The 23243-nt window shown below is 37.3% G+C and overlaps 2 protein-coding genes across 7 annotated transcripts in view; one reads left to right on the forward strand and one right to left on the reverse strand.

Annotated features, from left to right (window-relative positions):
- The first annotated feature begins 397 nt into the window (after positions 1-397).
- On the forward strand, positions 398-17492 carry LOC109048167 (carbohydrate sulfotransferase 11-like). Its single transcript, XM_042713514.1, has 3 exons — positions 398-950; positions 12923-13005; positions 14867-17492. The coding sequence occupies exons 1-3, from the start codon at positions 857-859 to the stop codon at positions 15710-15712; spliced, it is 1023 nt and encodes a 340-aa protein (XP_042569448.1). The 5' UTR covers positions 398-856; the 3' UTR covers positions 15713-17492.
- Positions 17327-23243, reverse strand: part of LOC109048165 (solute carrier family 41 member 3-like) — a 46445-nt gene continuing 40528 nt past the window's right edge. For all 6 annotated transcript variants that reach the window (XM_042713512.1, XM_042713509.1, XM_042713511.1 and 3 more), the window contains 6 exons: positions 22970-23116; positions 22013-22157; positions 21072-21151; positions 19720-19854; positions 19204-19352; positions 17327-18326 (listed from right to left, as the gene is read on the reverse strand). In XM_042713512.1, coding sequence (XP_042569446.1) covers positions 18153-18326; positions 19204-19352; positions 19720-19854; positions 21072-21151; positions 22013-22157; positions 22970-23116 — 830 coding nt within the window. In that variant the 3' untranslated portion in view covers positions 17327-18152. The remainder of the gene's footprint in view (positions 18327-19203; positions 19353-19719; positions 19855-21071; positions 21152-22012; positions 22158-22969; positions 23117-23243) is intronic.

The following is a 23243-nucleotide window of genomic DNA, read 5'->3' on the forward strand; positions in this document are numbered from 1 at the left end:
TATTATACAGTAGGTAACAGCATCTGTGTTTTTAATAAGCGAGCTCTTGAAGTTTAAAGACCCCTGGTTTAGAGAAGAGTGAAACAGTCAGTCAGAGTGTTCCTGTATTTTCCACCAGATGTCACTAAACATACATTATTGTGACAAAAAAATTTGACACTCAATGTATAGCCAAGTAATTTATAATTACACACATTTATAAAAGTGTGTGTGATTATCAGACGGAAATGTCTGAAATCTTAAAAATAATTCAGTAGAAATAGGCTAATATAGTAGATATACCTTTAAAGACATGAAAGTAAATTATTAATGTACTTACGTTCGTTCAGTAACGTTACAAAAACGCTCGAGTTTTACGTTCGCACTCTAGAGGGGTTCCAGTTGTTGCGTCACATCCAGGGCCCCTGGGCGCTCAGCTCGATACTGGTGGCCGTGACGTCATGCACGAAACTTTGATACAATGCCCTCCATATTTTGGGGGAAGTTGAGCGTTCAACAGATAAGAGCAACATGTGACGTAGCGAAGACATATAGATTGTCAATGGAATTTTTGCGTAATTGACGCGACTCGCTTGGAAAGCGAAGGGTCGCTGAAACACAGTTGGGAAGTTTTTTAGGTGAATGGTTCGTGTAACACCCAACTATATAGCGGTTTATTCTCGGGTAGACACGCGGGCTCCTTTGGCGTGTATCGGAATTTGTTTCCACCGAGTTGTTTTTGTGTTTTGTTTTGTTTTTTTAAATGAGGAACCCGTTGGACAGACGCTTTTAGGATTGTTCTTCGGCGACAAACAGCCCTTCTCGGACCTCCGTCGCCGGGCGAGAGTCGGGCATCGTCCGTTGGAGGAGTATCAGAATGATAAAGCCCAAAGTGGGTCGGATGTTTCTGGCGACATGCGTCGGCTCGTTTTTCATTCTTATATTATACTTCCAGAACATCTCGAGATCAGGTGAGTTGATTCATATGATTAGACGTCAATAGTTTGACTCATTAAGTCGTGCAACAGTTTTGCCAACACATAACAGATATGGTTCTGAATTGTCATTTAAATATGCAGATATGTTTTTAACTGAGACAATCATTTTATTATTGTTCACTGTAAATGCTGAATGTGTTTATGTTCAAAATAACTTCTGCTGAGTTTTGGCTCCAGTCAACGAATGGACTGGACACATTAATTGCAATAAAAAAAAAAATCAATAATATAAAATCTTAGGATAGTAAGTAATCATATGATTCGTATATGTGTTTTTATTTTTTTATTTTATTTTTTATTTTTTTATTTATTTATTTATTAAATATTGTAAAATTATTCCTGCAATATTCAGTGGTAAACTTATTGGTGTACAGCTCTTCTTCTTTTTCATTCAGTAGAAAAAGGAAGTTAGATAAGTTTCATCAGCCAAATGAAGATTACAAATCAGACTTTTGTAACAGACCATGACCACATCCTAAATTCGTTCTTGGATTGATGACATTAACCTTTTTAAACGTTAACTGTGGGCAATTATGATGCAAGTGCATTCTGACCCGTCCTCCCGGGTCCGGACATCCTAAACGTCTGGGATCGGTGCCATCAAGGAACAGCCTTGTTATTTTGCTTTGGTCTGTTATAGTTACTAAATGTCACTTTGCATTAAGTGGTCTGTTGGTTTAAAATCTAGGTTGATATCTGAAATGTTGATGGTTTGAACCCCAAACAGGCCGATCCACTCTAAACTAAGTTAACCCCCGTTGTTTTTTTTGTTTTTTGTTTTTTTGCAGTCCCAACTGTTCACTGTTATACATTCACAGTTATAAGTCAGTGACATTTAGAACTGCATTCTCACCTGTTCTCCCATTTTTGTCTTCCAAATCCACCAGAATTACTGTTAAAACCTGTGTTAAAAGACTTAAAATGACTTCTTTCTTTGCAAGAATTTCGGCCTTGTTTACATCTGGTATTAAGATATGTTTTCAGTGATCTGATCACATTATGAGCTGAGACACATTGCCGATTACACCTGGTCTTAACATGCACTTTAAATGCATTTCCTGTGACCACATGTGTTCTGATTACCTCTTATTTTTTCCATCTTATTTTGGCACACTTGAGTGCAGAGCATGAATATGATTGAATGAATAAAGCTATTATGCTGTTTATGAGCTAGCAGGAAATGGAAGTGAATGGAAAGGACACGGTAACAACAATTCCAATCTTAATCTTTGTGTGGCACAGCATAGCTTAGTTGGAATCAATTGTTTTGGTGCGCTTTCTCAAAACACATCCCATAATGCTCACTTTAGGTCTACACTACAAAAGGTTGATTGCTTTTTTGACTTCCTCTTGAAGTGGTTGAATGTAGGCCTATACAAGCTCAAAACCCCAAAAACACCTGTATTTAACCTTGTCCACTTGTGATCTGGTCAACGAAAAGCATCTTAATACCAGGTGTAGACAAGACCTTAAGCAGTGACTGTCTGATTGAAATCCCTTATTTGATGTCAAAACTTAATCAAGATGCTGTAACATCATTTTAAATTCAGTTTGGACAGAAATTTCTTCCAGTGGTAATTGGGTGAAAATAGGAATTTAATCCCACACTGAAACTGGTTTAATGTATATGTAAGCCAATATGTTTGACATTCATTTTACATCAAATCAGTGTCATTTCAAGTGTTTGAAGTCAGTTTGATTTGCATATCTGACCTGCTTTTTTGTTTTGTTTTGTTTTTTGACGTCAAACTGACGTCTTTTCAACATCAGTTGCCCACTGGGAATGATTTTGTGCATTGTCTTCACTTCCAATTGACAAGCTTAAGTAAATAAAGTTTAGATAACATAGACAAGCATGCCACAAAAAAGCAGTTCCTCTGACATACTAAAAAGGACATCAAACTGTCTTTAGAGTGCACACATTTAGACTTTAGCCTGTTTAGAACAGCGAACAAAAAACGTCTGTTGAAACCCTCTGGAAACAAAGCAGACAGAGAGAAAATCCGGAATGTTTGGAAAGCCCCCACTGGGAGACTCTGGGGCATTCTGAAACCTTTTAAACCTTTCCCCTGATGCCTCAGAGAAGAACGGATCACCTTGAAGAAGGATAGTGTGAGATTTGAGAAGACGGGGTAATTAAAGGTCAGTGGCTTTGACTTCCCCCAGAGTTTTGGGAAAGGCTTCATATGACCATGTCAGATTTTTCAGGCAGAGATTACTTAGGTTCATGACAGTTTATGGAACTAAACCTGTGCTGTGACAGTAATTTATGAAAATCACCTGGAAATGATCAAAAGCAGCATGGGGCAGTGAAGTATGTATCCACAAAAGATATGTAGATATTGGTTAGTTTCCTGTGAATTATAGATAAGAGAATTTGAAAAAAATAGAGATAATCTTGTAGTAATAGCTAATGTATATTCTTGTTTTTTCGTGTTGTAAACAAAACATCAATTCTTTCTCTTCGCCCAGGAGAGCTAGACTACAGCCAAGTTTAGAGTCTTTTGGTATTTTTTTTTTTTTATTATACAGCCAAGATTGCAAAGCTGGTGTTGATGAAGAAAGGCTTCTTTTTTTTTTTTTTTTTTTTTTTTTCCTTCTTCAAATTAAATTAATGATCCACTTCCCCTTACTAGATCTGGCCCTATTGAACCGTTCTTGCCCAGGCTTGTTAGTATGGATTATGACAGCTTTATGGTACATGCTGCTCAAAGTATAGTTCAGAATCTGACCCTAGAAAGTCTTCCTGCTGGAGGCAAAGAACATTGTGTGATCCTTCATATGTCTCTCCTTAACAGGTGTTAGTAGATCACACCCATAGACTGTATAAAAACATGGACGTAGTGTCCGTGACGTCACCCATCGACGTCACGGGTGACGTTTGAAGCTCAGAGTGTGCAAAGTGGGCCATCGCCATCTTGGCAGCGCGTCACCGCGCAACTCTCCTGGATAATTGAAAATTGGCAAAAAGTCGTCACAGTTGTCACGAAGGGCAAAATTTGCTATATAGACCAAAATCATTTTTTGAACCAGGCTGTAAACGTTTTTTTTTCTGCTGTAAAGTTGGGCAATTTAACATGGGGAGTCTATGGGACTGACTCCCTTTTGCAGCCAGCCTCAAGCGGCCAGTCGATGAATTGCAGTTTTAGTCACTTCCTTGTTGGCTTCACAAGAGAGAGTGGGAGGTTGCCGCTCGATCACACCTGCATTTTTAAAGACGCTTCTTTCGATGGACCTCTTCACCCTTTACTTGCTCCAAACCTGTATGTTTCTTTCCTCTGTTGAACACAAAAGGAGATTTTTTGAAGAATGTGGGTAGCCATTGACTTCCATAGTATTTTTTTAGTATAGAAGTCAATGGTTACTGTCAACTGTTTGGTTATTAACATTCTTCAAAATATCTTCTTTGTGTTCAACAGAAGAAAGAAACTCAGACCGGTTTGGAACAACTAGCGTGTGAGTAAATGATGACAGAATTTTCATTTTCGGGTGAACTGTTCCTTTAATCTCATTCTAATGTTGATGAATCAAGGCGAATCATTCTAAACTGGGAAGCTTTTATATACAGTAGGCTTAAATGTGATTAAACTCATTGTAGGCTCACATTTTCATACTGTGCATTATTTGCTTAAAGCTTTTCTTGTTTGGCTCATGGACAGTTATTTGCTGAGACACACCCGTCAATGGTCACACGGTCACACTTCACAGGAAGTTTGGCTATGCTGTATACCACTGTGTCCTCTTTGCTTCTAAAAAGTGGTTCCAATAAAAATAGCTGATACAAGTGATCTTAAAAGTAGTGCTCTCTAGGTGTCTTGGCCTAATACTTGCAGCAGCAATCAGTAATTACCTTAAAATGGCTTTTGTATTTATGTATGTTTCTTCAAAAAACCACTCTGTAACCGGCCTCATGTGTTGGCACACTTATTCTGCGATCAAGTTCGCAATAGGAAAGTTGTTTAATTATTGAATAATGAATTTCCCCTTATTCTTCTGCTGATATGTTTCTTGTTGTTGTTGTTGTTGTGTGTTTGTTTGTTTGTATTTTTTATCTGAAGCCAACATCAAGAAAACTTGTCAAAGTTTGTCCAAAAGGCAAACGGTGTGGTACAACTCATGGAAGTTTATGGCCAAACATATGAAGCTGCTTCCCTTTCTGTGCAGTAATTGCCTGTGAGTCAGAACACAGGTCGAATACTCAGCTGGACTTTAGGTGAGCTTTTTGTCAAAAGACCTTTGAACATTTCCAGTAAGTGAGAGCCATTTCTTTTACCTTGGCTCCATCAGACCCACTGTGGGCAATTTGAAACTAAGATGTCTCTGACTTCACGTTCTTCTCTGATGAAGGCTTATACTGTGTCTGCAGCAGTTTCATTGCTTATCTGACCACCATCACTTAACTGCTGTTCGTGTTTACAGATGCAGTGTTGCTGACTTTGCCGCATGTCACACTTCTTTTCGCTTGTTTAGTTTGACATAGACAGTCTGATTAATCTCAGTCAAGCATTTTACGCAGCTACCTTACAGCTCGCTCTAATAAGACTGCATAAAATAAAGTAGTTATTCTTGATGTTGATTGTCACAATTGTTTATTGCAGCTATGAGGTGGATCACGATAGTCAACTTAGTTGTCCAGCTAGTCAACTTATTATACAGGGCTGGTTTCTTCATGGATAATTTGTTCCAAAACATTTGCACCGCATGGCTGTAAAACATGAGCTCATTCTTTACCATCAAGCAAACCTCCAATGATCATACGTGGACCTGTTGGAAAAGTTTATGAAGTCCATTACTCCAGAGGCCTAGAAGTGAAAATCTCTTTAATCTTTGAAAATTGAGTCACATTATGAAGTGATTGAAGGTCAAATTAGATTTTGTATTTGTACTTTCTCCAGTAATACAGCCTAAATTGTTGCCTAAATTGTTTACGTGTCTTTTACACATTTTATGCTCTAGTTGCAGTAAATTGGAGTGATTATGCTCGCACAGCTTGGCGTAAGCCTTATCATTTTTGAAATAAACCACCTTCTGTTGCAACAGTCCAAGACTTTAGATTGAAAACCTACATTTAACAACAGATTTGAAGGGATAGTTCACCCAAAACTGTCGTCTTTTACTCAACTTCATGTTGTTTCTAAACCTGTATGACTTAGTTTCTTCCACTAGAACACAAAAGAAGAAGGATTCATTTTTATCTGTTTGTTTTGGACCCCACTGGCTATGGACGAAAATAAATTTTTCAAAAATAACTTTTGTGTTCAGCAGAATAAAGAAAGTCAAAAAGGTTTGGAATGACATAAGAGTGAGTAAATAATGACAGAAGTTTGATTTTTCATTGAACTGTCCCTTTTATGTTTGATCCCATTTGCAAAGCATGGGTTTTGCTCTCTTGAACAGATAAATAAACAGCAGTTTAAAAACCACTTTCTGACAGGATCCTTCCGGCACATGAGTTTAGTATAGCGTCATCAGCCATTGCTGGTTTGTCTGAGCATTGCATTACCCCTAAAATGGCATAATTCTGGGAGTCCTTCTGCTCTACAGGGCCAAGTTTCCCAATAGACCTGTTTTATATTTTATGAGGAACTGCGCACAAGATGCTTTTGATTTAACATGCTGCCGGAGCATTGGTCAGCATCGCGCTAACCCTCCAGATCCTTCGCTCTTCCTTTCAGACAGCTGGGACTGGAGACAGATTTTAAGCCGTCAAAGAGTTGGATAGAATAAACAAATCACGCAAGTGACATGAACAGATTGTTTGATTGCACAAAACACTGGCACTCGTTTGGATCGAAGGCAGTTTGTTGATGTAGAGCAGCTTGAGGGTCACAAGGTTGAGGTATCTTCTCTTTTGCTTTCATAATTTGTTCACGCTTCAAGCCTGGGAAAGAGAAAAAGGCTGCATCCTTTTAATAAATAAGGGGAAATTTCCAGCCTAAAATGGAATTTTGGGATTTGGGATGAACAGTCACGCTTCTATGTTAGTCAGGGATAGAGTGACACCCTCACATTGGGGTTCTGAGGAGAAAAAGAGAAGCACAGTCTTTCATCACCTTTTCATATCATATGCATCTCTTTTTCTCTTCTCAATTTCATTTATAGTTATAAGACTAAAGCTCATGCTATGAATGGAATACTGTACAGTAGGACGCGCTGAGCCTCTATGAGTAGACGTTACTCTATCCAAATCTCTGATTAAGAACATTCCTCGCTCTGTAATGGATTTTGCTTTATGGCATATTAAGGCACCCATTGGAGTTCTACTTCCTCTAGTATGCTTGGGGCAGAAAGGAAAATTATTGCTTTAGTTCGAAAACTATTCCCTTCTGCCCTAAGAACGCTTTATGTTAAGTAAGACTCATTTTTACAGAAACAGGTCTCCATTAGAATTTCAGGCTAAGCATTTTAGTAATTTTGCACACTAATTTGATCAAATCAGTAATTCTTAGTCAAGTTTGTTCTTGTTTAAAAAATGTGTGTCTTTCATAGCTTAACATTTCATTACTGCCTCTATAAAAGTCAGTTTTGTACATTTTAAAATATATATATATATATATATATATATATATATATATATATATATATATATATATATATACTACATACATACATACATACATACATATACATAATTGCAGCCATACATACAGTGGGTACAGAAAGTATTCAGACCCCCTTAAATTTTTCACTCTTTGTTATATTGCAGCCATTTGCTAAAATCTTTTAAGTTCATTTATTTTTCCTCAATGTACACATAGCACCCCATATTGACAGAAAAACACAGAATTGTTGACATTTTTGCGCATTTATTAAAAAAGAAAAACTGAAATATCATATGGTCCTAAGTATTCAGACCCTTTGCTCAGTATTTAGTAGAAGCACCCTTTTGATCCAATACAGCCATGAGTCTTTTTGGGAAAGATGCAACAAGTTTTTCACACCTGGATTTGGGGATCCTCTGCCATTCCTCCTTGCAGACCCTCTCCAGTTCTGTCAGGTTGGATGGTAAACATTGGTGGACAGCCATTTTCAGGTCTCTCCAGAGATGCTCAATTGGGTTTAAGTCAGGGCTCTGGCTGGGCCATTCAAGAACAGTCACAGAGTTGTTGTGAAGCCACTCCTTCGTTATTTTAGCTGTGTGCTTAGGGTCATTGTCTTGTTGGAAGGTGAACCTTTGGCCCAGTCTGAGGTCCTGAGCACTCTGGAGAAGGTTTTCATCCAGGATATTCCTGTACTTGGCCGCATTCATCTTTCCCTCGATAGCAACCAGTCGTCCTGTCCCTGCAGCTGAAAAAAAACACCCCCACAGCATGATGCTGCCACCACCATGCTTCACTGTTGGGACTGTATTGGACAGGTGATGAGCAGTGCCTGGTTTTCTCCACACATACCGCTTAAAGTTAAAGCCAAAAAGTTCTATCTTGGTCTCATCAGACCAGAGAATCTTATTTCCCTCTTTTTTAGCAAACTCCATGCGGGCTTTCATGTGTCTTGCACTAAGGAGAGGCTTCCGTCGGGCCACTCTGCCATAAAGCCCCAACTGGTGGAGGGCTGCAGTGATGGTTGACTTTCTACAACTTTCTCCCATCTCTGGACTGCATCTCTGGAGCTCAGCCACAGTGATCTTTGGGTTCTTCTTTACCTCTCTCACCAAGGCTCTTCTCCCCTGATAGCTCAGTTTGGCCGGACAGCGTTCTGGTCGTCCCAAACGTCTTCCATTTAAGGATTATGGAGCCCACTGTGCTCTTAGGAACCTTAAGAGCAGCAGAATTTTTTTTGTAACCTTGGCCAGATCTGTGCCTTGCCACAATTCTGTCTCTGAGCTCTTCAGGCAGTTCCTTTGACCTCATGATTCTCATTTGCTCTGACATGCACTGTGAGCTGTAAGGTCTTATATAGACAGGTGTGTGGCTTTCCTAATCAAGTCCAATCAGTATAATCAAACACAGCTGGACTCAAATGAAGGTGTAGAACCATCTCAAGGATGATCGGAAGAAATGGACAGCATATATGAGTGTCACAGCAAAGGGTCTGAATACTTAGGACCATGTGATATTTCAGTTTTTCTTTTTTAATAAATCTGCAAAAATGTCAACAATTCTGTGTTTTTCTGTCAATATGGGGTGCTGTGTATACATTAATGAGGGAAAAAAATGAACTTAAATGATTTTAGCAAATGGCTGCAATATAACAAAGAGTGAAAAATTTAAGGGGGTCTGAATACTTTCCATACCCACTGTGTGTATATATATATATATATATATATATATATATATATATATATATATATATATATATATATATATATATATATATATATATGTATATGTGTATATATATATATATATATATATATATATATATATATATATATATATATATATATATATATATATATATATATATATATATATATATATATACACACATAAATGAAAAACAGTGAAAGTAAAAAAAATAATAATAATAAAATAAAGGGTTTTTTCTTTACTTTAAATTGCAAAATTACTGTAATTACTGTATTTTTGATCAAATGAATACAGCCTTGGTGATCGTAAGAGACTTCTTTCAAAAAATGGAAATATATATATAAACCATATATATATAACCTCAAACTTTTTGAATGGTCATGTAAACATGGTCAGTGTTGAGATACAATATTGTACAGAAAACACCAAGTACTTGTGCCCTACAAGGTACAAAAGAGGACACTGATAAACTCTATAGCAAGACAGTAGAGATAACAACAAGGGAAAACACAGAAGTTACAGTAAGTCAGTTTTATACTTTTCTGCGGTACATCGTAATAATCTTACATTGTAATAATTTCCATTGTACTACTGGAAATTGTTTCTGAAGTTGTGTTTTCCTGGAAACATGAGTCAAGACACATGGCAAATGGTTTAATGCACATTTTACATGAACAACAACAGCTTGTGAAATGTTCTCATTTAAACATCAAACTGGTTTCACTTCTAATTCTGATGTTTCATAACACATACATAATGCTTCCTGACATCACCATGAGGCATGAGCTCTTTGATCCACAAAGTCATTTGAATGTGTTTTAATGTACCACAGCAAAAACTCAAAAGTAACCGCCTAACATGAGGCCAAGCAGAAAACAATAATTAAAAGATAAATCGGTTGATTTCGTGAGTACAGCAAAAACTCAAAAGTAACAGCACAGGACAAAAAAAAAAAACGAGCAGTTGCATCCCCATTAACCACATGAGGCCAAGCAGAATTCGATCAGTAAGCGAGCAGTTGCAGCGCCACAGGAGGGCTTCCTGCCCATTACCTTGCGAACTTTTGATAAAAGCCTGCTGATTTGTATGTTGTCCTCTATAAACCCTCACAGGCCAACATAAATGGCCACAAGCCTGTGTATCATTTTAGCAAACAACCTTTGTTGTCTCCGCCTGGCCTCGGTTGACTTGTGGAACCTCACTCATAGTGCATACTAACAAGATTTAAAAAGAGAGCTCATTGTTGCCCACCTTTGGAAGCTATTTAGTGCTTTTTTTCTAACAAGTAGCTTAGGATTGTTTGGAAAACTCATTTAGTACTTCTTTGGGTGATACTGTCTTGTGTCTAGTCATCATTTAACTTAAATTTTGTATTTTTCTTCTAGCAATTCTCTTTAGATTACTATGTTCCTTTAAAAAAAAAAAAAGAAAAGAAAAAAGTCACAAGAGGAAGTTGGCTTGCAAGTCATTCTGTGGTTGTGAATATGACAGCTCCTAACAGCCTCTTGCACACACTTTAAGACTTCCTTTTAAAAAATGATTCTCATCTGTTGATTATAGTATATTGTGAAAAGACATCATTTTGCGATGGCAGCTCTGATATGCTTGGAACAGACATCAAATTATGGCATTTGGTTACACTAAATAGTTCCTTTTTTATGACTTTGTACACTACCATTTAACAACTGCACTACCTGTTGTGAGATAACCAACTTCAGTGAGTCATAAATGAGATTTTGTAGCAGATTAAAAATTTTACCTCAGATATTTCACATTGAAAGTATTTGAAATGTATATGAGCAGCACAACTCAAGACTTTATGCTAATATTTTTTATATATTATTTTATTCACTGAACAGGTCTAATGTATTGGCTGAAAGGCAGATGTTCTTGCGAATTAAGCAATCATGAATATTAATTACGTTTTATGACTAGATGCTCCTGGAAGGTTACCAAGCAACATCTTCATGACTGAATTAATTAATATTTGCATGCCTTAATTTTGCAGCCTAATTATAGGGCTGAAAAGTGAACTACGATTCTACTAGTTGTTTAGAGCACTCACGTTGTCACGCTCTGTCTGTTTGATTATAAAAAACTTAGTAAAGACTTCCTTGTGCAAAAGCAGATCGCACCCATTATAAACAAGGCTGTTGGTAAATTTTCAGCACTTCACTTGCAAATGTTACACTGTCATTCTTTACTGTAATTGTAATATGTCAAAAATCCCCAAAATAAAAAGTAAAATAAGCACATTTAGACGGTTTTAACTGTGAAATTTATCCTTTTGCATGAGTTTTATTGGTTTATTTGCAGTTTTATATTAATTTAATTTATCCATTTGTCCGATTGAATGAGTGTATATAAAGGCAGGGAAAGCCATCAGTGCCTGCTTTCATAGCACAAATTTTGGTCTGTATATGTACTCAACCCCCTCCACATTTCCTGCTTTCTGCCCCTTCCATGTTATATCATGTTCTTCTTTTCTTCCATTTTCCATTTGATCCTCATATAATCCATATTTGTATGCCTTTTGACAATTTCCACAAATAAAGTTACAAATTGGTTTTTAGTCTGTCCTCATCAGATTGATGATCAGCATTTTTTTTTTAGGGTTTAGCACTGTCTTTCATTGACCATTTACTGAAAAATAACTTCTTTTTTTTAAAGCTATTAATTGAAAGTGCCTTTTCTCATTTTGCCATAAATGCTTACTCCTCCACTCTCTCAGTGTCCAGACTTGCTAGCTTGTGCTCTCTTTCTGAGTATTTAAAGTATCCCTTTGACTTTGCTGGCACATGTGCAAAACCAATCACTTACGTTAGCAGCCAGGGCCCCAACGCAGACTGCGGTGTGTGTGTGTGTGTGTGTGTGTGTGAGAGAGAGAGAGAGACAGAGAGAGAGAGAGTGGGTGGGAAAGGGAGTAAGGGGGGAAGTGGCTTGGACTGAAGAGAACAGACTGTTCCTATAGAGAATGCAAATGTGAAAGAGGAATTTTAGGGCCGATCAGCTAGGTGCAGGAGTCAGAGAAGGCAGTAACTGTGGATCAACCTGAACCCCGCTGGTCCCCATATGCTGAGAATTAACAGCTCTATTCGTTTATAGCTCAGTAACATGATCATTCAGACAAAGTGCTTTGATCTCTGCTCACTACACACAAGGTCACGAGTCTCTTAACCACAAAGAAGCTCTTTCTTCTGAGGAAAATCTGAGTGGTGCTTGAACCTGCAAAACTTGCAGTCACAGTGCTGGGATGTTGTGAGTTGTTGCCAAGGCATTGCTATGTGGTCGCTAAGGCGTTCAGAGTGGTTTTTAGCATGCTGCTATGTGGTTTCTAGGTTGTTCTGGGTAGTTTCTTACTAGCCCACATCAAGAGACCCCACCTCCGAGTTATATTCTGGTCAATATAAGTTCCTTTATTATAAGCTAATGCACTCATTGTATTGTTAAAAAGATATTTAGCATAGATTACTATCATAGCTCTCATCATCAATTTGATGTATAGGTCATTTTCAATAGCAGTGCAAGTTATACATTGAAGTTTTTTTCAAACCTACAATGACCACATTTAATAGCAATATTATTTGTTGCCTAAAAACCAATTAAATGTTTAATAGTTGTCTGAATGTTTTGCTTTTGGAGCCATAATCTTTCTGTTGCCATTTCTCATGTTTTGCATTTGTTGTGTGCTTGTAGCTTCTGAACAGTTTTCGGGCCAGAACAGTTTTTCAATTAAATCAGGAAGAAGCCCTTTGCAGACACTTCAAGAAAATGACCAGGTATGTATTCCAGCAATGAAATCATTGTTGTTTATTAACAGTTATTAAATAAGTTACGGAATTATTAAATAAGACGAAGTGAACTTGATGATACACTTGCAAGCAATTTCAAAGTATGAATTATACGATTTTGGGGATAGCTCTGATTAACAGAGGACAGAGTGCATTTCTCGTGCCCCTGGTGTTGAAGGGACAGATTTTAACAGGAGTGGAAGATTAATTACTAAAATAACAACCTCACATTCCTATTGGGGCTCAATTCATTCACCCTCAACACCTTATTTTTACACAACCCCAATCTTATTAAGACACATGCTAACCATCTGACAAAATTATATGCATCACTGCTATGCCAGTGGATTCTGCACTAAAGGTTAGTATTTAACATAATTCAAAATAAAATGCTTTAGTCTACTCATGTTTTTCCAATTTTGTATGGCATGTCTCTTGTATGCAGTCTCTCAGCCTACAATGCTTGTCAATGGTCAAAGAATCTATGAGAGGAAAAAAAACATGCACAGAAAAATCCAAATTAAACCCTGCTGCTCGTGACAGTACATTGATGTGTAAAAACACAAAATGATCGGTCTGTGCAAGAAACTGAACAGTATTTATATAGTATTTTTTTTTTTTTTTTTTTTTACCTCTGATTCATGCAATGTCCGAACTGTTAGAACTCTTGTGAACGCGCTTCACAGCAGCCTGCATCATCATCTTCTTGTGGCTTACTGCCACCTATCTCTCAAGTGGACCATTGACACTCCCGATTGAGATTGTAGATATAGTGTTAATGGTCCATTTGAGAGATAGGTGGCGGTAATGCACTTATTAGTCTGTGATCCACCATAAAGCCACAAGAAGATGCTGATGCAGGCTGCTGTGAAACGCGTTCACAAGAGTTCTAACAGTTTGGACATTGCGTGAATCAGAGGTGAAAAAAAGAACTATATAAATACTGTTCAGTTTCTTGCACAGACCGATCGTTTTGTGTCTCTACACATCAATGTATCGTCACGAGCCGCAGGGTTTAATTTGGATTTTTCTGTGCATGTTTTTTTTTTTCTCCCATAGATTCTGTGACCATTGATAAGCATTGTAGACTGAGAGACTGCAACAGCTGAAGTTAAAAAATCATAATTTGTATTCTACTGAAGAAACAAAGTCACCTACATCTTGGATGCACTGGGGGTAAGCAGATAGGGGTAACCTATCGCTTTATGGGTGAACTATCCCTTTAAGAGTAATCCATGTGACTTGTGCACCATAGTAATTTTTATAAGCCATACAATAGCCTTGGAGATTTACAAACACTGTTCACTGTGTAGTGGAAACAAACTGTTGAGATGTTCTGTTAAAAGTCTGTTCTTATGTTATACAGACAAAAGTAAGTTGTACAGGTTTGGAATGACATGATGTGAATGATGGCAGACTTTTCAGTTTTGGATGAACTATCCCTTTAAAGGTCTCAGTGGAACATCTAGATAAAATCCTTCCTGTTGAAACACTACCAGCTCATCAAATCCTATTATATTGCCATTATCAAACCCATCTGTGGATCATCCCCCAGGCAAAACCGTTACTCTCCTTTAACAGCTATGTGCCTCATGATTTCAAAAGAACTTCCCTCAAACAACAACTGTCATATGACATAAAGTCACGCAAATACGTGTGGCGGAATCTGTGGTCAGTGCACTGAGAAATCTGGAAATTCGGTTTCAGAAGAAAATAATTTTAAAGCAATAGTTCACCCAAAAATGAAAATCCGTTCTGAACCCATGTGACTTTTTTTTCTTTCGTGGAACACAAATGGTGACTTTTTTTCATTCCATTTCCTCATATACCATTCCTTCCTCTTCTCCAGCTGGAGCAGTCTGCAGTGCAGGCCACTCTGCAGGGTCGAAGGGAACTCCTGGAGGAAACCTGTCGCACCCACACCCGCAAAAGACGCGTACTCGGCTCGGAGGACCTCCGCCACCTCATAGTGGATGATAAACACAAGTTACTGTATTGCTATGTCCCCAAAGTGGCATGTACAAACTGGAAACGTGTGTTGATGGTTCTAACAGGAGATGGGCGCTATCGTGAACCACTGGCTATTCCAGCAAATGAGGCTCACGTAGTGGGCAACCTGCGTTCGCTCTCGGAGTACTCCACAGCCGAGATCAACCAGCGGCTACGCACATATCTGAAGTTTGTCTTTGTGCGTGAACCCTTCGAGAGACTTGTCTCGGCATATCGCAACAAGTTTACCCGTAGCTACAACACGGCCTTCCATAAACGCTACGGGACCAAAATCATCCGGAGGCATCGTGTGGACCCCCAGGCTGAAGCACTGGAAAAAGGCAATGATGTCTCCTTTGAGGAATTTGTGTATTATTTAGTAGACCCCCAGACTCAGAGAGAGGAACCATTTAATGAACACTGGGAAAGGGTTCACTCACTTTGCCACCCTTGTCTGATCCATTATGACGTGGTGGGCAAGTATGAGACTCTTGTGCAAGATTCACGCTACATCCTGAAGTTAGCAGGTGCCGAAGGAGAGGTCAAATTTCCCGCCATGTCCAAGAGCACCAGGACCACGGGTGACATGGCTGCCAAGTTCTTCAACAACATCAGTCCGTTTTACCAGAAGAAACTCTTCAACCTTTACCGAATGGACTTCTTGCTTTTTAACTACTCTGTGCCGGCATACTTGAAGTTGAGATGAACAGTACAGCGAGTTTCAACTGATCCTAAAACTTGCACACATGGATGTGAGTGTTGTGGGCATTGACTAAAATTTTGCATGTGTCTGGGTTCGAGTGAATTTCCTGAGGGAACCTATAGAGGATGCTCCTTGGATATGGCATCTCCATTGGTCCCTTGAGGTGAAATTCAGCACTGTGAACAGATTAGTGCTGGCTGGGGTGTTGCATCCCATCCCAAAAGTTCACAAAATACTGTCTGTAATTCCTTTGGCTTTGGCAACTTTCGACCGAGCTCCAAGTATGTGCCTTTGTCCTTCTGAATGTTGATAAGTGAAGCAGGATTCTTCATCAACAGAAAAATGCTAGGAATGTTTCATCTACTTTAATCTTCACCACCAAAATGATATTTATGGTTGTTTACGTAGCATATTTATTGTGGATTTTGCTCTTGAACTGGATCCAGCAAAGCCTCAACTTTAATCTCGAAGAGATTCCTTGAAGCTGATCTCAAAGCCTTCTTTTTAACATTCCCTGGATGTAGTTCCAGACCTCAACCTTACTCCCAATCAGAAAGGTAGTTTCCAGGTCTAAAGGTATCAAACGGTCAACTGTTTCAAGCAGATTGGTGGTAATATGTTGGAGGGAGTAAAAGGTAAGGGATGAATTTAGACTTCTCTTGCAGTCACAAACTGAACAAGGCTGTCTACCTTGGGCAGTTTAGATACTCTGGTAAGAAATGGCATACTCATAGAGTCTCCACTTTATTTAACATGCAACGGGCTGTGTAAACAGTGCATAGCTGTGGTTGGGAAAAGGTAGACCCTCATCAGTGTGGCTCTTGTTGAGCTATGGATGCAGGGTGAGGTGCAAACTACTCACTTGCCATTGCAGGTCAAACATCAGCATGATCCTGGGAGGAAACACTCGTTTTATGAATTTGTAATAAGGGTTGAAGTGCAATAAAGGTTTTTAGAGAGGTACCAGTGTGTTTGATTCAGTAGAGGATTATCTTTCCCTTAGAACTCTTAATGTGAGAGAAAATCAATCCCTGACAGTAGAGTTTAACATCTTATTTGTTTTCATGACTATGTGAAATGTTCTTTTGGTTCATTAGCACTTGGTTGAAATGACCATTAATAATTTAGGTATTTCTTCTTGTCTGCTAAAAAGCCTATGGTTATGGTTGAAATGATGAAATCTTTAGAGAAAGGTTGAGAATTAATCGTCTGACTGATTTGAAAGTTACAGGAGTGCCAGTGCTTTTGTCCTGTCATAATGTCATTATTCTGATGTAAAATTATGAATGTTGTTTGAATGGGTTGATTCATATGAGAAATGTGAGTGTGGGAAAGCCTTCCACTGTATGAGCTGTTGAGATTGTGGCAACAGTGTGTTCCATTTGTGATGTAACTAACAGTTTGCACCTGTTTTGAAAGCTTGTGGGCATACATGTACTGCAAAACTGTGAATGCCAATGTGCACTAGACAATATGGAATCTTGCGTTGAAGGGTAAATTAACTTGTTTTCAATGTTTTAGTTTTTTTCCCCCAAGGAATACATCAACCAACAGTGATTTCATGTGCTTTCATTTTTTGTTACATAACATTTTATAAAGGCAAACTGCCTCTAGTACGACAGTTAAACTCTGTTTTCTGGACAAATATGTTAGTTTTATTTTTTTTTTTTACTGTTTTAGGGACCACAACACTTAAACTAGAAAAATCATGTGCGTAAGGTTAATTCTAATTCAGAGTAAAGATATTACAAATGTGTTGAATAAAACTGCCACATGAACAATATCATTGTCATCAATTCATTCAAGTGAACAACCAATTCATTATATAAGATTTTGTCTTTTTCCAAAGTGTAGTATTTTGAGAAAAAATATTTCAGGTGCAAAAAAAATTACAAACTGAGAGGTACATTACACCCTCTGTATATGAGATACAGTCTCCAGTAAAAATATCTAGCAGCAATTATGATCTTGTATGTAGTTACTACAACAGCAAAGGAATGACCTTCAAAGTTTTGAGACTTTCGATCCTAAATCAAACACTCAAAAACAATATTTGACAAAAACATCTCAGAATCCTTCAAGGTCTTAAATCTTGTAAACTTCAAATTCAATTTATACATGGCACATAAAAATTTGTGGCACACCTAAAGTTATACAGTTATCAGGTGACTAGTGTGTATGAAAGCAGCATCACTGAGGCAACAGGACAACACACCAAGAGTATAATCATATTACTGTCAGATACTAAGTCCATACCTGCCGATATATTTCATATTTCCAGTCAACATGTCCTGTAAGCACAGAAACAATGTGGCTCATATTCTGTCTTTAGCTTCCCACAGACAAGTTGGCATCTCCAAAGAATTGCAGCAAGGCTGGGTGGCAAAGGTCCCGTGAACTGGGAGCTGGAGGTGGGAGTGGGGGGCGGAGGAGGTCTAGCATTTTACAAGCCGAGCCCCTCCACTAACATGACCAGACGGAAACACAGGGCCAGGAAACCTGTGCCCAACAGGTCTCCCAGTGCAGTCAGGTATGGGATGGAGAAGTTATCTGGGTCCAGACCTTTTCTCCACATCAAACGCACAATCAGGTCTGCTGTATAAATGAGGATCCCGACCTGTGAGGAAAAACAAGATTAAACATTACATTTCTTAAAATGAAACTTATTACAAACATTTTTTTTTTCTTTCCTTTCTTTTTTTTTTTACAAAAGATTAATATTAATCTTTCAATAATTGATTGTTTTAATAATACTTTAGTTCAGCAAGGAGGCATAAAAATTATTAAAAGGGACAGTAAGGACATCTATTTAAATTGTATATAAATATTTTTATACACAAAAGTTTTTACATAAAATATTTAAAAAATGCTGTTCTTATGCACTTTCTATTCATCAAAAAAACACAAAACATGTTTTTTTTTTTTCAGCACTGATAATCATAAGCAATGTTCTTAAGCACCAAACTGGCATATTAGAATGATTTCTGAAGCATCATGTGACACTGAAAACTGGAGTAATGATGCTGAAAATTAAGCTTTGCATTACAGGAATACATTACATTTTACAATATATTAAAATAGAAAACTGAATAACATTTCACATTATTACTGTATTTTTGATCAAATTAATTCAGCCTTGGAAATTATAATAAATGTCTTTCAAAAACATTACATAAAGTAGTAAACCTGACCAATAGCGTTACTTCCTGGTGGGGTCCTTTTTATCTTGGTATTATACCTCCTATCCCTATATAAGTCAATATAGTCTAAAATAGTCACTACATGGGAATTGGAGACAAAATTTTAACTTTTCAAAGACTTCAAGTAAAATTCAGGATTAGTCATATTTGAAACCACACCCTATTTTAGCCACATCATTCAAGTAGGTCATGCATTTATTTTTTGTGGGGAATCTGTAATTTTTTTTAGAATTCTGTTTGCCAGCACTAGCAGCGTAAACATTAAACACTTAAGCTTGTAGCACTAAGGCTCACCTGAAGCAGAGCAGCACTCAGGTAGCAGCAGATAAATGCTGGTGTGATGGCAGCGTGGCCTCCTTGGAGCATATTAATGGCAAAAAGAAACAACAGATGACCTGGAACCACCAGGAGGAACAGCACCCGCGCTGACTTAGAGTTCACACCTGAGGAGAAATGGCACAAGCCAAAGGTAAGATCATTTTTCAATTATTAAAAAAAATCATTTTCAAAGGTGGTTCTTTACTAGTTTCAGGCCTCTCCTTCAATGCAAATATACAGTATTTTTTTTGTTGTGAAATCATTGTCTAACCACTTAAGAAAATGAATAGCACACGGTTTCAGATATCGCACATGTTTGTGGCACAAATGGTACTGATGATTAATGTGCTGAAGTGCAAATTTCAGAGTTCATGCTTTGTTCAGCAATAGTGAAGCTTGACTTAGCAAACGCTACTAATTACCCACTTTATCTCAAGGATCTGAAGGAGTGAATTCATCTGTGGAGCACATATAGTTTGACAGTGACCTCACCTGAGGAGAAGAATGTGGCACAGGGGTTGGGCCAGTGCTGTCTCATCTTATAGGGCAGGACTCCAGGTATACTCCACAAATGGAGGTAGGTGGAGATCCGACTGGCCTGGATGGCCACCAGATTCCCCCCCACACCTAAAAGGTTGAAAAAGAAAAGAATGTGAGAGCTTTTTCTAATCATTACACCATAACGATTCTCATAATTTCTTCATTTCAATCACAAATGAAACATGTGTTGGAACGCAGCATGCGGCTAGGGGAGTACAGTATGTACACTGACATCTGTCAAACATACATTGTAAGTTTGAGTATTTTGTTCACAATTAATAGCTTTTCCACATTTTCGCTCGATGCAAAACTGGCAAATGACGCTCTATGGGGAATATTACAGCAGGAGTAATATGAATATCAAACTTGGTACCGAGGTATCAAATTAGTCTTCCTGAATCACAGCCACCTTGTGTTTCTCATTAAGGGCAGTTTGTCTCAGGATTGAGCTGGAAAAAAAAACAGGGTGCTAGATCCAGATAAACAACTAGAGAAGACGTCAGAGAAGTTTTTGGCTGAGAAATCACAGCTACTACTGGATTAGGCTGCTTTTACTACACTGACATGCTCTATTCCCATTGGGATGCGTGTAGTTCTCGCCAAAATACTGTTGAGTCATCGTTCGAGAGGGATGGGATGTTGATAGAGCACATGTGCAGCTGGGTACAAACAGAACCAGCGAGGGGAAATCTAAACCAGATTGCTAGTTGACAAATCACCACAAGTGATATTTTACATAAAAAACCAAACAAACCCTGCCTCAGCTGGGGTTTTTAAGTCTATTAGTAACTCTCTTTAAAATACTTGACTTCTTTTATGTACAATAAAATGCCGCCAGTGAAGACCCAGTGCTCTGAATTATTGTGATGATTATGAATGAGATGTTTTTTTTTTTTTTTTGGCAGCGCAATCCAATCGCCTTCCTGAATCCACGAATTGAGTTCCAAACGCAGAAAGAGATGTGATCAGTTTTACTGTAATGAGAAGCTGAAGAGGGAAAAGGGCCTTAAATGAAGTTTCTGAACTTGTTTTTCAGGTTTGCTGTTACTCTGTATTGCCTACTGTACATTCAGCATGTTTCTGAGTATGTTCTGATTGTTATCTGCAATATGTGTGTAGGACGTTTCCTATCAGATGCCAAATAGACGTTTAGAAGATGTCTTTAAGATGTTTATGAATTAGAGTGTATGTAAAACTGACAGACTATCAGATGTTTGTACACAGCAGATGCTTTCCAGATGAAGCGATCTTTAACAGACATCTTGCAGACGTACATGTGCTGTCTGGGACTGACACTTACTCACCGTTTATAACTGGTGTGAAGACCGCCATGCCCTCAAAGTTCGGATCGCTCACAGTCTTATCAAGAATAAGGCCTCCGAAGTAAATTGGGAAGAGTTTCATGATTAGTTGAACCACTAATGATATTTCTGTTGTAACTTTATGTTTCCAAACCTGTTCTTCCATGAAACACAAAATGAGTTATTTTAGTGGAATGTTTACATCTTGAATGAGTAATGTCCTATCAAGTCATCTTGATGGTATTTTTTATTTTATTTATTGTTTTAATAAGTCTCGGTCAGAAAGCATAATTGGTTATTGTAACTTAATTGGAATTAGGGTATTTTTAAATGACCCAATTAAGTAGCATTAAATTGCCGTTATATGGTTCCCTAAAAGGATTTATTGAATTCAATATAATATTTCTGTTATGATATTACTGAGCTACTACTAGCTAGGAAAAGCATGCTAATATGCTAGTTTCAGCAATGTCAAAATCAATAGTAATTTTCAACACTAATTAGTTCTATATACTGTAATGTGATCTAGCAGATTGCACATTATAGAGAAATACATTAATCAATACGCAGAGAAAACAAACTAAATTTTTGTTGTTGTTGTTGTTGTTTTCTTTTCAGTGAATTCTAAGTACAAATCTTGTATGTCAAATCTAATCAACAATGTTCCCATATCTTTAGGGCAACTAATTTTCATTAGTTGTTCAGTTATTTATGATTGAGATTACGCCCTAAACAGAGCAATCTATTTAATCTAGCTTCTTAAAATAATTACCATTACTTTTTCAGATCTAAAAAAAAAAGAAAAGAAAAGAAATCCCTGATATTTACCTCTATTTAATCCTTTATTACAGGCACAATTAATTAGTTATTAATGAATACATAACCATTTTCATGTTAATCTGACACATTAGTAGAAGACTGTGTCTCTGTATGCATGTTTGTACCTGCTGATGGACATGGCCACTATAACAGGCTGCCAGCCCGACTTCAGAACCTCTTTAATCTGTGGACTCCGTCTAGCGATGAGCACCCAGAGAGGAATGAGCAGCAGGAAGACGACACACACCAACGGGGACAAGTACCACACATCTGGATACACAAACATTGTAGATAACCCTGATGATATATGCTAGACATAATAAATGGTTACATATTTCAGATAATGTGCTATGATTTATGTAAATCCAGATTTAAGGACTCTAGATAATAAATCTGCATAGTACATACAACTAATGTGATGTTTCTAAACAAAACAGAAAGATGATTTTCCTAAGGGGAAAGGATTCTTTAATGTAATCTTTAATCATATGGAAACCATGTGACCTAAAAATGCATATCTTTGTAATAAAGTGCTATTTTAGTGAATTTCTACTGCCCTCTTCTGGTACATTTTAAACAGTTCACACTCATTTAATAAGGAATATTTAAAGGCTCAAAAAGAAAAAGTGATGTATAATTCATTTATTTAATTGTAATTTACTTAATTTTTTATAGTTAAGATATTTATATATATTATTTTTTTTTATTTATTTAATACAAATATCATTTAATATAAAAATAATAATTTTTCATTTTAACATTTAATATAAAGATAATAATACTATTATATATAATCATTTTATTATTTAATAATCATTTAATATATATATATATATATAAATATAAAAATATATAAATAAATATCAGTCATATATATATATATATATAAGTGATTAAGTTATGAATTTTTAAATGGCAGTGTTTTTTAAACACTGCTTCAATTTAATGATTGTCAATTATTAAAGGCTGTTAATAAATATCAGTCTGCTTGGTAACAATATGTAATTAAAAAGTACAGTTTTTAGTTTTTAATCTAGCAGTTATTATTTTATTAATACATGAATAACTAAATGGCCCCACACCTCTGTACTGGAACAGTGTGCTGCTGACTCCAGCCAATAGAGAAAGAGTGATGAGATCTCCCAGACTGGCTGCTATCGGTGTGGCCACGTTATCAGGGTTGATGCCCACCTTCCTGGAGCCAATGACCACACCAATCATCACCAGACCTGGACACGGAAGAATGCAGCAGAGTCAGTAACTGACAGGTAATGTTAGACTGTGATATTCAAAGAAGTGTAAGATTGAAAGAAAAAAACACTAAATGATTGTGTTGCATTGCCCAGAAAGGTCCTG

The sequence above is a fragment of the Cyprinus carpio genome, chromosome A23 (assembly GCF_018340385.1).
Source record: "Cyprinus carpio isolate SPL01 chromosome A23, ASM1834038v1, whole genome shotgun sequence".
Taxonomy (NCBI): Eukaryota; Metazoa; Chordata; class Actinopteri; order Cypriniformes; family Cyprinidae; genus Cyprinus; species Cyprinus carpio.